The sequence below is a fragment of the Bombus flavifrons genome, chromosome 7 (genome assembly GCF_040668555.2).
Source record: "Bombus flavifrons isolate JBK064 chromosome 7, iyBomFlav1_principal, whole genome shotgun sequence".
Taxonomy (NCBI): domain Eukaryota; kingdom Metazoa; phylum Arthropoda; class Insecta; order Hymenoptera; family Apidae; genus Bombus; species Bombus flavifrons.
In genome coordinates, this window is record NC_138448.1 from 6,207,078 (window position 1) to 6,222,660 (window position 15,583).

At 34.9% G+C, this 15,583-nt stretch overlaps 2 protein-coding genes and 1 long non-coding RNA gene across 7 annotated transcripts in view; 1 reads left to right on the plus strand and 2 right to left on the minus strand.

Annotated features, from left to right (window-relative positions):
* The first annotated feature begins 3,269 nt into the window (after window positions 1-3,269).
* On the plus strand, window positions 3,270-15,159 carry LOC138181586 (carcinine transporter-like). Of its 5 annotated transcripts, none has more exons than XM_069116526.1 (10): window positions 3,274-4,773; window positions 9,557-9,817; window positions 10,141-10,336; window positions 10,673-10,931; window positions 11,883-12,075; window positions 12,182-12,287; window positions 13,072-13,175; window positions 13,241-13,455; window positions 13,844-14,019; window positions 14,480-15,159. In XM_069116526.1, exons 1-10 carry the CDS (start codon window positions 4,718-4,720, stop codon window positions 14,696-14,698), a joined length of 1,785 nt encoding a protein of 594 aa, XP_068972627.1. In that variant the 5' UTR covers window positions 3,274-4,717; the 3' UTR covers window positions 14,699-15,159. The 5 variants fall into 5 exon arrangements, with proteins under 5 accessions (XP_068972632.1, XP_068972627.1, XP_068972629.1 ...); XM_069116528.1 differs by lacking the exon at window positions 3,274-4,773 and adding an exon at window positions 5,908-7,526; XM_069116529.1 differs by lacking the exon at window positions 3,274-4,773 and adding an exon at window positions 5,908-6,631.
* On the minus strand, window positions 10,768-12,141 carry LOC138181591 (uncharacterized). The gene is made up of 3 exons (XR_011173543.1): window positions 12,014-12,141; window positions 11,692-11,796; window positions 10,768-10,905 (listed from the first exon to the last, which is right to left on the minus strand). It is a non-coding gene; the product is annotated as an uncharacterized LOC138181591 (long non-coding RNA).
* LOC138181585 (carcinine transporter) overlaps window positions 14,551-15,583 on the minus strand; it is a 56,124-nt gene continuing 55,091 nt past the window's right edge. The window contains exon 11 of the transcript XR_011173542.1: window positions 14,551-14,685. The gene's annotated coding sequence lies outside the window, so the exon portion shown is untranslated. The remainder of the gene's footprint in view (window positions 14,686-15,583) is intronic.

The following is a 15,583-nucleotide window of genomic DNA, read 5'->3' on the forward strand; positions in this document are numbered from 1 at the left end:
ATGGAGATAATCATCTTCAAAGTTGAACGTTTTAACACGTAATCCCACTAGTAAGCCATTGCAAAAATGATATTTCGATTAATGATGGAAAATCGCTTTTGAAGACGGAAGAATCTTCTTTGAAGGAAAAATTTGACCCAAAGCTTTCGAATAAAATTAACGTAAAATCTGTATATAAAATCGGTAATTTCGGCATTCAACATGCTGTATATTATAATGCCAAGTTCACGTTATGTTCATTTCCGAATTGTTCGCTAGCGTGCGCGCGTAAAGAGTATAGAGATAATCTTCCAAGAAATTTCTCCCTAGAGATGCTTAGAATCTCTTCTTAGAGAATCTTAGAAATGCGAGAAGAATATTCTAATCTCAGTGTTTAGTTTTGAGAAATATCGTCCAGCTACAAATACCTGGAATTCGAATCGCAGCGAGTATTCGACGTATGCGTGGGAGTCATTTGTGCTGTTACAGTGGAGAAACATGTTTTTGTTTTTACGGAGGTACAATTCAAAACTAATTGTAGATGTAACACGATTTAAAGCTATAATAAGCGTGGAAAAACCGCTCGCGGTCGGCCAATTACTTTTTCCACTGTCAATTTATTAATTACGATTGGTTCTGAAAGTTTTCCTACCCGTAACTGCTAAACGAGAATTTTCCCATAGATCCCAAAAATTTCGTACATATACTTTGCCATACCAGCTACCACAAGCAACCAAGAAAATATCGATGTCTTAATTTTCGCAACTTCCAGACATTCTTGAAATTTTGCCGTTACAGATAAATACAAAAATTTCGAAGTTTTCCACTTCTCAGAGAAATTCTGCTTGCATATGTACGCAGTGCTCAGAAACTCGGTAAATTTAAGCCCAAAAGGATTAAAATCCGATGAAAAGATTACGAGATGATAAACTTCAAAGTCGATTACCACGGAAGTTTATATCGTGTGGAAGATTAAAAGGAATATTCTGACGAGCAGCTCTTAGTAGTTTCAGCGTATAATTCTCTACAAACGTGACATTAATTGTTCGTGCCAAAAAGGCAGCTACGAATTGCAAGATATCGCGAGAATTCGATCTCGACGCGCGTAGAAAAGGCAGGGTCGGGAGAACAAGAGAGGATAACGTCTCAGGTTTAAAAATGCGCTTGTCACATGATTTTTCTAAAGCACACTTACAAACATGATTTTTTTTTTAATTCGATGAGCCGCGGAGAGCTGAATACGATTTTCGTATGGAAAGTCACGAAGGTACGATACGTTATACTTTTGCGAACTACTTACTTCATCTAGTCTTGGTTTTTTCTTCTTTTTTTCTTGAAGGAACGCATGGTTCTATATCGCTCTCTTCCTCTTCTTCTTCGACGTAATTTTCACGTAGGAGACTCATCCGCCTCAAGTACGTATTATAATCTTTTATTGTAGACCATCGACGAAATGATTCTTCTCGATACTGTTTAGTAGCATCGTTATGGAAAATTCTTCTCTCTTCTCATTTTAATTCCCTTAACAGTCAATGGAATCCGATGCTATACGCACAGCTACGTACGTGCAGTGCTATATCATCTCTACTCCATGAATATCGTTCACTGCCCCAATGTTAAGGTTCAATATACGAGAGTTCGCGACCTTTATCGAAGTTATCTGTCGCTAATTAATATTAACGTGATGCAATCCGAAGCGACGAGTAATGAATATGTCCCTCTAGCGTGACGAGTTATCAATCATACATGTTACGAGACGATTGTACCATTATTCGGTGCCAACTAGTATGGTTGCGGAGAAGCATGTTGTCGACGATAGACGAGATTAATCTCACTGATTGCAGTCTTGACACAGACACGCACATATGTAAATGGGACACTTGTAAAGTTTCTATCACGATCGTTGTATTCTTTTTTTGCTTACGTAAAATGTGAAAGGCATTGTGACTTGTTTGCGATCATTGATAGTTTGTTTGGTGAGTGCTGTTATGAGTGGGATTAGTAGATGAAAAGATGATTTAACGTGGCGATTTTTATGATTGTAAATATTGACATCTTTTAACGCCGATTTGTATGTTTTTTAATATTAATATAGAGTGGAATAGATACACCATTGGGGATTAAATGTTTTTAATCTTTCGTTTCTAAGCTTTAATTAATTACGTTTCAGAGTTACTCGAATGAACTATATCTTAAAGAATAAAATTCCAGTTTGATTATGCGTTCGTAAAAATTGGATTAAATTTGAGTTATTGCCACTTAAAGACACTTCGTTACAATAATCATTGTAAATAAAATTAAGAAGTCAAGTAAAACTAAGAACATTATGTTTGTCTACAATTTTTTACATTTCTGCGAGACGCACATATTTCATTGCTAACGAAATAATTAAGTTTATTATAAGATATGAAGGTAAATACGCTTCGTATTAGCAAGTTAATTTTCGAAAGCTGAATATAGATATTCTTATTTGAATGTCATAAATACCCGATACAACAAGTACATACATACGTACAACAAAGATTATGAAGTGACACACACTTGTGTGTTCATGAATTTCTAATTGCCTTCTACGAGTTTACGAATTATAAAATTTTACAATTACAAATTACACACTCGAATGATAGATTATTTAAATATTCAATAATATATTTAATAACATTAAAAATCGTTTAAGTCGTAAATTATATTCTATTAAGTGAAAAATCTTTCTGACCTTGAAATTATCAGATGAACGTGTAATAAAATTTCGATTTATTCGATAAATATTATCTTCAGATAAACTCTTCGTTTTGTCTACTTTTCATATCTTTTGGAATCTTGTTAAAAAATAATGAAAAATGGGGTTCGTTATAAGTTCGTGATTTAGTTAACGATGTTCAAGGACGTTTAATCTGAAGGATCAGAAGGAAAATCACGATCGTTACGAAACGGAAATCTAACAACGTGAGAAAATTTAATGCCGCAGATTGTCTGAGAACGATAATTATTGTCGAAATCAACCATAATCGCATTGTTGCTTACCGAGTGATTCTTAGATTGTTTAGTTCTGTTTGTTTTGCCGACGAAACACATATAACATAATCTGTTACCGATACTAGGTGATAAATGAACAATAAGGAAGTGAAACGGGCAAATTCCATGAAGGAATACATTATCAGTTTGGAAAAGATAGATGATCAAGATAGATCACGATCATTATGTATTAGTATGGCAAAATGACGACGTTCTCAGAATGTTAAATCTCTCAGTTTGGATTTTATCTACGATAGTTATATTATGGAAACTTTATATTTGTACAATATTACAGTAAATAATTAATAACAGATTTCATGTTAATAAAATGATTAAAAATATTAAATTTAGGTTTAATATTTTAAGCATTTAAAAAAGATGGAACAGAAAACTGTTTTAGGCTTTGATCTTTGAGTATTAGATGGTACGATAAATGTTGTTTTCGAAGAAAGAGTATTAATAAATGTAAGGCATTTTAAAAATGAAAATTTTCCATTAGCAAATTTCTCGTCTCTTCTAGTAAGAAATTAAAATTGAATGAAACTGTTTTTGGGTAATATTATCGAATTCTCTTTCGTTACGTGTTTATAATACATAACAGAAATGTATCTATTATTCAAGATCTATCGTTCTACTGTTATGCAAACCAGAAGCGAACACAGATTTCCCTCAGTCCGACCTTTGCGCAGTGAGTGAAAGCATTTTCATACAACAAAGTAAAGATAAAAAATTTTCCTTCGACGACGCAATGCGAGACGTGCAGATTCCGGTCGCGTTACTTAATGATCTATCAAGGTAGACAGGATTCTTGAGGAACCGATGTAATTACGTGACTACGATCATAATTTTTCTAAGGTCTCTGTACCCATAAACAACATTGTGATCCCGTTTGTTATTTAATATAATTACTTATATCTAGTTATATTTAGTTATTAAATATTAGCATGATTTACTATATGTAATTCAGTAAATCGGTATGAGATCTAAGGAAAATATTTCTTACGTATGATTTTGACGAACTTTGTGTAAAAATCTATAAAACTAAAAGTTGCTTAGTTTATATACAGATAAAGAAAAGTATCGTTTATATCGTCGAGATATTACATTTATATCATTTTAAAAATAAAAATTCTTCATCAAAGCGAAGAACATTTTCATAAAGAATTACGAACAGAATATCTCGATTCTACCGTTATACAATCTACTGTAAACAAGATAAGTATTGATAATGAATAAATCTTGACATTGAATTTTATTCAAAAAGTTACAGTGATATCAAATAATCCGTAATGACATTTATTACTCCAATCATACAGTCAACTACTACCTACCGCGTAATACTCGATCGATTTTCAAACGTACTTTCCCCCCTCCCCCAAAATAGAGTTTCCAGTGTAATTCTGTTATTCTTGAATCTTCGACTTGTTTTTCATTTTTTAGCTCACTTTAAAATTTCTTCTGACTTCAATTGTGCTACGATTTAAAGTTTCCCGTGTATACGCTTAGGACGTTACTGTGTGCGGAAATAGTACAGAAGGCCTCTAATTATACCGTCTGCAATATTATTTATAGACTTTGAACGATACAGTACGTAAGTATGTAATCGTATATCTGTCGTGGTTCATTTTATCTTTCTCTGTTGCGTGAACCAGCGGTTAGGAGCGACACTAAATCAAGTGGGAATGAAACTCGTTGAAACAACGCTAGACATGGTAACGGATCCATGACTGTGCTTCTGTTATTATCAACACCAGTACCGGTTAAACCTATTGCATGTGTGTAAGTTGGAAGTTACGTACATAACTTATGCACATCTGTTGTGTGTTTCGCGATCCCATATTTTTTTTAATTTGAATTTTATGAAACTTTTTGTTCGATGTGCCATATTACATCCGTCGCATTCAATGTTATACGGTGTAATTTCTTCAGTTTTGGCGTTATGTAAGTTACGAGGAATGTAAGTGTGTATCTTTCTCTTCGTATGTACATAGCGAGTAGAGACTGTCTGTCTTTCGCTAGAAAAATATTCTGCATATAGTTATTTACTGTTCTTAATATTTGATTTTGGGAATCTAATTTTCGCTTTGCTTGTATCTTCGAGCGTAAGGTGAAATTTGTATAGACATATCTAGTAATTTGTTAATCGTACTGTTTGAAATTATTTTATGTGCGAATATTTCGGTGAATATAAACTACGAAAACCTGTGCTTGATTTTTTATGGTAACGAAGCAGTCTTCTCAGAAGAAACGATATTCATAAATCAGTCCCTTCGCAAAAAGCTAATTCTACGAATCTTTTTAGAGGAAACCGGTTAACGAAACTACGTATCCCTTCAGGAGAGGTCTAATTTATAGAGGTAGCTTGCAAGAAGAAACCAATCTCACAAAAAAGCTTGAGCATCCTTAATTAATCCTCTTTGGAACTCAATTACATTTATGCCTTTTGTAAATATTAATTTTAAAATAACGATGCTAACATTTCTACACTACAGAGTATCAACAAATAACATAACACAATTCCCCTATTTCAATTAAATATGAAAAACATACTAGAGTCGATCCAAGATCAAAACCGGCAAAACAAACGACAAATTTACCTGAAAAATCCACTGAATTCGTTTCAATACATCCGTTATTTAAATTGCAAAAATCAGTTGTGTTTCAACGTCAGTCCTTAACACCGTCCTTATACCGCAATTTTAGTACGCGACAAGACGACAATACGATACAATTCATTTCAACACCATTGAAAAGTATGGCTGGCTTCGGACGACCGGTTTCCGGCGTGGCGCCGCGACGCTTTGGAGAAACAAGGAAATGTATATGTATGCATCTTTCTTTTTGCGAGACAGAAGAACTCTGTGTCTCTGTTCTACCAACGTCGTCGCTGTTGCGACGATTTGCCGCAAACCGCTCGTCTGAAGCCGGCCTAAATGCAGTTCGATCGATGGCAACGCGAGCACGTGGTCCTCGATGTTCGCGATCGGAAAATCGTGTTTTCCAAACTATTTCTGGTTTCGCCGGTTCCACTGTCAATCAACGTTTCTTCCTTTCGTTCCGTTTCTCTTCGATTCTCTCCTTTTCTATTGGCAAACACGTGTCATCGAGTATCGTGTTCGTCTTCGCTAAGCAAGCTTCTATATCAGCGATACGCGAGCCGGTTTCCCCTTCATATTTGTGCAAGACTTCGTGAACATCGGACGCTTTTCTCCTCTCTTTTCGAATAAGGAAATCCTGTCGTTGTTTAACTAACAATTCCATTTCTTTAAATGGAAACGTCGTCGTGTCTCTATTATATTCTTAATTAGCCAGAGAATTTAGGTTTATTGCCGTGGAAACTTGAGCGGTCGTTTACGTAAGGATCTGTGATTCTGCTTCATCTTCGAGGAAAATTTCATCGAATACAATCGTTTCACTCATTGATTGGATCAGTCGAAAGGGAGATTCGTTGACTGCCTGTATAAATATTGATCATAGTGTCTCTTGAAGGGAAACTGTGCCAATCTTGTTGATTTAACTACTGATTCTACTTCATCTTCGAGAAAAACTACTTACTTTGATTGTGTGTTTGACCATTGATTTTAGCGTTTCTTCAAAGGAAACAGCGTTGATCGGTCGAGTCTGCTTCTTTCTCAAGGTAAATTGTATTTACTATTTACTCGATCAGCTATTTTATTTTCTTTTTTCAGAGAAACCTTGTTTCTCGTCTGTTTGACCATCCGTGCTATTTCTTCTTTCAGATAAACTGCAACGATTATTCGTGTAACCACCAAATCTACTTTTTTTTTTTTTACGAAGGAAATCGTGTGTTTAACGAAATCTCGCTTGTTTAGTCATCGATTCCGCTTCCTTTTCCAGATAAACCGTGTGTCAATCATTCGCTCGATTGCCAATTCTAATTTTGCTTCGAAGTAAACTGCGTTGATTATTCGTATAACCTTTTTAATAGAAACTGTTTTTCGCCTATTTTATCGTCAATTTCCTTTTCGAAATAACATGTATTAATTATTCGTTTAATCGCAGATTTTATTTTATTTTATTTCTATTTCTATTTCTTCTTTTTACCATCGATTTTCCTCCGTCTTCAAAGAAACCCACGTGAATTACTTTAATTGCTTTTTCAAACTAATTTTATTTCTTTACTTTTAAATTAAGGAGCAGCAATGAAGCTGCTACAATAACGAAAAAATTCTTCGGTTATCTCCACAAAGAACACGAAGGATATTAGTGTATCGAGACATTTTGTTCGTTGGAAGTTAGTCAACGACGATTGGAACGGAAAAATACGTTTGACATGATTTAGTGTGACGTCGAGAGAGAAAAATGGTTCGATCGAGGGTGCCTTTAATTACTAATTTCGTAACTTGCTGTTAATCGGTCTGACAGTGATATTAGTGGATGTGGTTGGTAGTGCCCGATTAATCGTGATCGATATTTTGAACGAAGAGCAACGAGAAGCGATCAGTTTGGAGTTTCACTTTGACGTCGTGAGACTATCGTGAATTAGACATCGAAGAATCGTTTGGTGACAGGTAAGGTTTTCAACTTTTATATTCATTTTCTTCTATCGACTGAATTTAATTTTTCGCGTTGATAATCGTTTATAAAAGAAAAGCGATAATAATTAGTTCTTACTAAGAATGTTACTAATAAATTAGGAAAAAGAAATTTTGATTGGATTCTTGATAATGAGTGAAAATTAATTAAAAAAATTGTATTTGGAATTTTGAGAATCGATCGAGTCCTCAGTTTCAGTGCAATGTAATGTCATCAGTCGCGTGAGTTTGGTTCATATGTGATTTATGTGCAAGCTAAATGTTTCCAACAAATTGTAGCATATTGATTTCTCAAAGTCCTGTATCAAATGTCTTGTAATTATAAGTAATTGTTTCGTCTGGACGATCAAGGGTAATATACTCTATTTTTGATTTTAAAAATGCCGCCATTTGTGTAGACGTACACACGCAAGTATTTATTATGGCTCGTAGACACGAACGTTTCTCGTTGTCGTATTTTCCAAACAGGTCAGTTATTTCGAGCACTCGACCACTTTCTCGCTCCTGACAATGACATTAGACATTCTAATCGATGTCTCGAAATCGATGGTTCTTCTGTCAGCTATTTCATTTCCGTGTTTATTCCATATGATAATATTGTGTCACGGATTCGCTTAAATTCGCTTAAATAAATAATTTGATATAAAAATTTTACGAAAGATCGATATATTATATTACTTTTAACTTGGAAATCGTTCTTTTAATTTTTCAATATCTAATTAACCACCTCAGTTCCTAAGACCGTCTGTTTTAACGAATAGTAAATAATCATATAATTGCGTTGATACATCAGAAGTACCATTTTCTTATGTCCCTGATATTAGTGTTAAAACAGGTTTGAAAAACCTTTAATTATTTCATTTATTCTTAGCCTTCGATGGCTTAACATTTTCTCGGTTATTTTCCAATAGAGTTCAATATATTGATCGAAAAGTTAGCGAAGAAAATATATTTTTATTGTACACGATAATTAAATCGAGTACCGACTGTACGAACTGTAACCGGAAGTCATCCTTAAGTCGCCGGGTGAGAGGATTACGAGTAATAAACAGACAATATTAATCAGAAAATTCTTCCATTCAATTTTTCTCCTGCATTTAATTAAATATGACAGAGTCAACAAACTTTCCTTCGGTTCTTTTATCTCATTTGCAAATCTATAATATCGACATCCAAACGATAACTCGAACATCATTAACCAGCACTCGAGGCTATTTCTTTTGTCGAAACTTTCCTCAGACATGTAGATATCACGTTGACATCGCCACGTATACCGAATCAGCCCTTTTTAAAGATGATCTCGCGAGCGTGGTTCGTATGCAATTCAATTTGAACGAGTCGCGTGTCACGATTCACTTGACTCCCGGCACAGTAATTGGCCGGCACTCGAACAAACACTTACACTTAATTTAACGTTTAACCGAATCGAAAACAAGGCGAACAGTTGCCGGACTTCGCTCGTTCTTTCAGTTCATTTCCGAACGTCTTTCGATCAGCACATCGGGTCTCCACTTTCATCTCAGTTGCTTTTCAAAATCTAAAATCATAATTGAGACTTTGCTGCTCGAACTATGGAAGGAAAAAACGTGAATGACGGGTAAGATTGTTCCTGCGTTCTGTCAGAAAATAATCGCTTGGTCTTATCGTTAGCGTAGAGTCGCGTTCATCACGCTGATCGGCCGTGATTCAGATTATTTAAGCGTTGCTTATGAGTTGTTTACGGGTGTAGCGTCTTCGCGGAGCATTTCTATTTCCTGTTTGTGGGAGAGGAAAGGAGCATTGTAATATCTAACGTATGGTTACGATTATGTTATGAAGGAGGGAAGGTAAGCACTGAATTGGAATCACAGAATGTGAAACGTCAAAGGAACCCTTTAGAGGCCTGCTGAATGACGTGGTATAAGTCAGTAGATTTATTTCAAAGACTAGAAGACTGAAAAGTTTCTTGTACGACCACTAACTTTTATACTGCTACGTCTGGAAATCAACGATGGATTCTGTTTCAGCGAAATGAAGGACGAGAAGAGTAACTCTATATTGCCCACTGAAACGACTCGATTGAGACCAAGATTGGAAAGTTTCGATGATGTTCTGCCGTATGTCGGCGACTACGGAAGATATCAATGGCTGTTGTTATTGTCGTTACTACCCTATGGCGTGACGTACGCGTTTCTGTATTTCTCGCAATTTTTCATTACGATTATTCCCACGGAACACTGGTGCAGGATAGACGAATTAGTAAACTCGAATTTCACCGAAGAAGAGAGGTAAGTGTGTATAATGAAGGAAGAAAAGAAAAGAAGATATACGTAGCAACGAGAGCTCATTTAAACGATATCTTTGAACGATATTTTTGATTGTTCGTAGAAAGTGACTTTAAAATATTGTGAAAAATATACGAGATATCGCGATTTCTGGAATTTCTTGAATTTTCGAACATTTCGAAAATTGTTAGAAAATATTGTAGAAAATTCTGAAGACGAAAAAATTTCACGATACGATACAAGATATTTTTGGATTACTCTGTCTGGACTTTGGTTCTTATTTTAATAATTAAAACGATCAATTGTCTATCGTATGGGATGTTTAGGATCAAAATAGCGATTCCAGCGACGAACGTTTATCCTTATTACGAACAATGTCAACGGAAGGACCTAAACTTCACGGAGCTGTTGAAGAGCGACAAGAGTTTGAGCTCGTTGGACTTCCAAACAAACGAAACGATAAAATGTACTCAATGGGAGTACAATTTTACGCAGATTCCATATCCTAGTATAGGAACTGAGGTGAAGTATTTACATCGTTGTTTGAATCGCATGCTTCGAAATTCTTACACTTCTGCTGCGTTCTTTGGGCCATTTCCGATCTAATCGCGTATCTTGTTATAGTAAATTTCTTAAGTTTAAAGAAAGTACAAGACGATAATTGTTAGTACGGACGATTCCTCGTTCCGATTTTACGCGAACGTCTTTTTCAGAGCATAAAGAAAGAACTCTTTCATTCATCGAACTGTGAGCAGAATCGAGATATAAAAATTCGAAGACCGCAGCAGGATTAAAATTATATTCTGAAAAATATGAATCTAGTTTTTCGCTGACTAACTCTTAACCCTTGGTGATTAGCTAGATTGGGTATGCGACCGAGAATACCTCGTATCAACGGCGCAGGCCATCTTCTTCTGCGGGTCCATCATCGGTGGTTTCCTAGTGGGTTGGATCGCCGATCATAAGGGTCGTATCCCAGCTTTGATGTTCTGCAATGGTATCGCCCTTTTTGCCTCCATTTTCACTGCCAGCGCAAATAGTTTTTGGTCATTCGCCGTCTGTAGGTTCCTCACTGGACTGGCGTTCGATAACTGTATCAACATTCCTCTGATTATCGGTAAGCCTTCTACGAAGTAGAAAGTGCGAGGGGTTCGACCGATAAGTCAATGTTTCAGTTACGCGAGAGATAACGTTTGTATGAAGTCAATGTTTCTATTACGTGAAAGATAATGTTGCGTGAGAAATTTTTGATGAATTGTTCCTCGAAGATAATTTTGACGTTGCTGTACTCGATTGAATTATACGGTTCGAGTGCTTGATTCAAGAGCTTTTGCCACCATGCATTTTGTTATTGTTAAAGATCGTTTCATCGATTTTCATGTCGTCGAGGATGGTTATATCTTTATATTGTTAAATCGAGTAACTAGTGGTACAAGCAGAAAGGGGGTGATTCTACGCGAAAAAAGAAGTCGAAAATATAGAATAAAAATTTTTCGTTTGAGGCTTTGTTTTCGAGAAAATCGACTTTGATTTTTCGCTCGGTACGCGTGCGGTACGTTATAACGGATCTCACTGTAAATCGTTGTCTCGATGGAAAAATAAAAAAAAAAATATTTTTATTCCATATTTTCGACTTCTTTTTTCGCGTAGAATTACCCCCTTTCCGCTTGTACCACCAGTTACCAACCACCCTGTATATTCGTTCGAAATGAAAATTATCATAAAATTTTCAACACGTAATTCGTTTAAATACGTTAGAAGCAAAACACGTGCATTATGTAGCGCTTTTTGTTATACGAACCAGCTCAAACTCGGAACATTCACGTTTGCAGAGTAAATGGATTAATTTAAAATCGGAATTATATTTGTAATCTCACAATTATCCTACAATTAAGTTGATGGTATCGTTCATTCGGCTCGTCATCAATTGCTCCATATTAATAATAACCGGTTTCACTCGATAAATCTTCCATGTTCTATTACTGCAACATAAAGAATAATCGTCGTTAAGTATCTTGATATAATAATCAGTTATTCCGAGAGTCATCGACGATCAATTATCCCACAGTGCTCGAATATATGGCTGTTTCGAAACGAACGTTGGTCGTGAATATCGCCTTTGGCGTATACTTCGCAGTGGCCAGTACAATTTTACCATGGATAGCCTATTATATCGCGAACTGGAGATATTTTACTTACGTTACTGCCATACCGCTGTTATCCGTTGCTATCACACCGTGGATTCTTCCCGAGAGCGCCCGGTAAGTAAACTCGTAATCGCTCGATTATTCGAATTCTCAACTTGCGCTTTGAGATTTATGCAAATTTACTTATCGATCCATATCACTCGTATTTGCTCTGTTCAAGGTGGTACGTTTCCAATGGGATGATGGACAAGGTTGTTGAGAAACTACGGAGAATAGCTAGGATCAACCGTAGAAATCCGGACTCGCGTATTTACGATATATTCGTCGTAAGTTCGATCAAATAGAATTTTAGAAAGTTTACGCGAAATCGTACGGTAGAGTATTTGAATCTGTACTGACAGATATATTTGATTCACGTCGAAAACACGCAGACTCGCGAAAGTATTTTAACACTTATAGACACGTTTTAAAAATGAAACGCGATGAAAAATGAAATATGAAATGAAACTTGGCTGTCGCGATTATATTGGTATTATATCGATTTCGTACAAAGTTTGAAGTAAATCTGGGAATTTATATAGAAATTATAGAATATTTAGTACAAGTATAACGTACAATCGGGGATAAAAATAAGCTGCTATAGTTAGTGGAACTAGATGTGAAGAAAGTATAATCAAACTAGTATCAGCGTTATATACTTGAGTTTTATTTATTATATTTCCTTCTAATAATATGCAGATAGTTCAGCAAATGGTTGAAATGAATTTTTACATTTTCTCCACTAATCCACTTAGTTTTGTTCCCGACTGTATTTCGCAGAAATCAGAAAAGTATTTAATCAGCCAATCACCCATTATATTAATAAACCTCGATATCAGAAGCTATGCCGACTAATTTCATAAATCAGAATGCAAAGAAAAATAGCAATAACAAACAACGTATTTTTAAATTTACCTTAGAACTTGCCACTGTTCGTGCTATCTATTAATGACAAATAAAATGAAAATAAAATTTCTTTTTAGTGTGTTATGAATTTTGAACTGTGTAAGGGCTAAAGGCACGACTCGTATTATATCTTTCGTTAATTATTCTCGAAATAAATTCTTGCAGAGTAACATGGAGGCATCGGACAAAATTCAAGAATCAGCGACGCTGCTCGATCTGTTCAAAACGCCACGGTTGGCGAGAAACACTATTCTTCTAGTTGCATTCTGGCAAGTATAAGATACAAGTTCATGTTGCGAGAAAACCTTGATAAATAACCGATACTGTCTTGTAGGTGTTTCACCGTGATCTCGTTCGACGGCCACGTGTATTCGTTAAAACTTATCCAGAGCTCGGTGTTCGTGTCGTTCTCGATCGCCTGTGCCACAGAACTTCCAGCTGGGTTATTGCTCGCCCTGTTGCTCGACCGATGGGGTCGTAGACTCTGCGGATTTCTCACTCTGGCAATGACCTGTGTACTCAGTATCGCTGAACTTATGCTGCATTCCAGTAAATATATCGATTTGTTTATTCGAGTAAAATTAAAACGATTATAATGATGTATTATTGAGAAAAATCTGAAATTAAGTTGATGATGAATGCAAAAGAATTTTGGCAACTTCGAAGGTATTAACCTTGGAAAATAATTATTTTGATGGAACTTAGGAAAATTAGGAATTAATTTAGTGGCGAAATTGAAAGAGGTTTGCACATTTTAGAAGCAATAATTTTCTATATGTTGGTTTTGTTGAATTTGGAGATTTATAGAAGTTTAATGCTTGTGTGAAATTTTAATTTGATTTTGATTAAGCATCGATTGAACTATATTTTTAACTAAACTTACAATTAAGTATTGTGTACCCAGGATTAATTCTGTATTTTTTAATTTATTCTCCAGTGTTCGCGAAATTAGTAATGTCAGTATTGTCGCGATTCTGTCTGAACATGGCAGCCAATGTTGGTCTTCAGTATGCAGCAGAACTCCTGCCCACGCCAGTCAGATCGCAGGGCGTATCTTTCATTCATATTTTCGGAATAGTTGCACACTCTTTGGCGCCATATATCACTGACTCGGTAAATAAATATTTATACTACTATTGCTGTTACATTTTTGAAATACCGCTACGTATATCTACGTTCAACTTCTCTTTAATTTATTCCAAAAGATACAATAAGCGCTATTAGAAATTATGAAAAAGCTCTCATGTATTAGCATCTTTCTCATGAAAATGTAAAATAGTTTTTTTCTTACCTTAAAACAAGTTGTTTCCTGAAGAAGTTGAATATTATAAAAATCTGATCAAAATATTTCTCACTTTCTAGAAAGCCCGTTTTGGAAGTTGCAACCAACGCTTTTCTTTAACTGATCTTTAATCAAAAAATTGAAATTTAAAATAAAAAGTGATGGAATAACTTAAGATATGAAACTATATTGGTTGAAACTTTCTAATGAAACTTTTTAAATGAGAAATAATTTGATCAGATTTTCATGGTATTTAACTTTTGCTCATATAAATTAATATTTGTTCATTAGGCTGCAATTTGGGAGGGATTTCCAATGCTGATTATCAGCTCGGTGTCCTTTTTTGGTGCCGCACTGGTTCTGTTCCTGCCGGAAACTGTCGGCCAGAATCTTCCTCAGACCATCAAGCAAGGCGAAGAATTCGGAAGGGACCAACATTTCTGGTCGTTGCCTTGCTACCATAAGACACACTTCAATGGACATCAACACTATCACTCCTGTGAACGATAATTATCTGATTTTTAATAATAATTCAATTAAAAAGCACGAAGGAGGATTCGTGTTTTTTAGAAGTAACAATATTACAAGTGGATCAGTCTGACGATTTTTGTATGAGAAGAAATCGGAACATATTATTTTTCTATTCTCCTACAATAATTTTTATTTTTATCGTTTACGTTTAAGAATTTGTAAGCCTTAATTCTAAGAAGGGCGAGTCTAGAAATCGTGTTCCTATGTAATTTTTATTATTATCTTTTAAGAGCTTTTATAATTTTAATGCTAATTTTCACTTGCGATACGCACGTTCCAATCGTTCAGCGGTTGGTGCTAATTTGATAATCAAAGATATTACGTAGAATAATATTGAAAATGTTACGTAAATTATTAATTAGAGAGATTTAAATTTTTGATTCCTTTAATGTTTTTAACATTTTTTACTGGAATATACTGGACAAAATCTTATTTAAAAAGATAGTACGTTTAGATAATTTTTCTTTGTGGAAAGAAAAAGTTTTATATCTTTTGAACGATTATCCACGTATTTTTAACGATTATTTACTTAACATTTTTTACTTCGCTTTACTTAAAACTCTTAAGACTTGAAAATTTGCTTCTGTTCGTTATATTTTTTTATACGATTTTAAATAACGTACAATATTAATAAAATTCAAACTTGGACTTTTTTAATTATTGTTATAATTTCTTCAGCACTAACTGCTGGACTTATCTATCTAAAACGAGTTGTGCGTACTTTAAAAAAAAATAGCTCTAATTGACTGTTTCTATGGTTTAGAAAGAAGAAAAAAAGAAAGGAAAGAATATTGTAAGCAAATCGTGCCATCGTATGACGATCAGTGTTCGTTATTGTGCCAATAACAACGCAATTAATCTGAA

Excerpts from the sequence above, each read along its gene's own strand:
- LOC138181586 (XM_069116526.1), top strand. The coding sequence starts at position 4,718 with ATGACTGTGCTTCTGTTATTATCAACACCAGTACCGGTTAAACCTATT. Across the intron at positions 10,337-10,672 it reads ATCCTAGTATAGGAACTGAG|CTAGATTGGGTATGCGACCG; the intron begins GTGAAGTATTTA and ends CTTGGTGATTAG. Across the intron at positions 13,456-13,843 it reads TGAACTTATGCTGCATTCCA|TGTTCGCGAAATTAGTAATG; the intron begins GTAAATATATCG and ends TTTATTCTCCAG.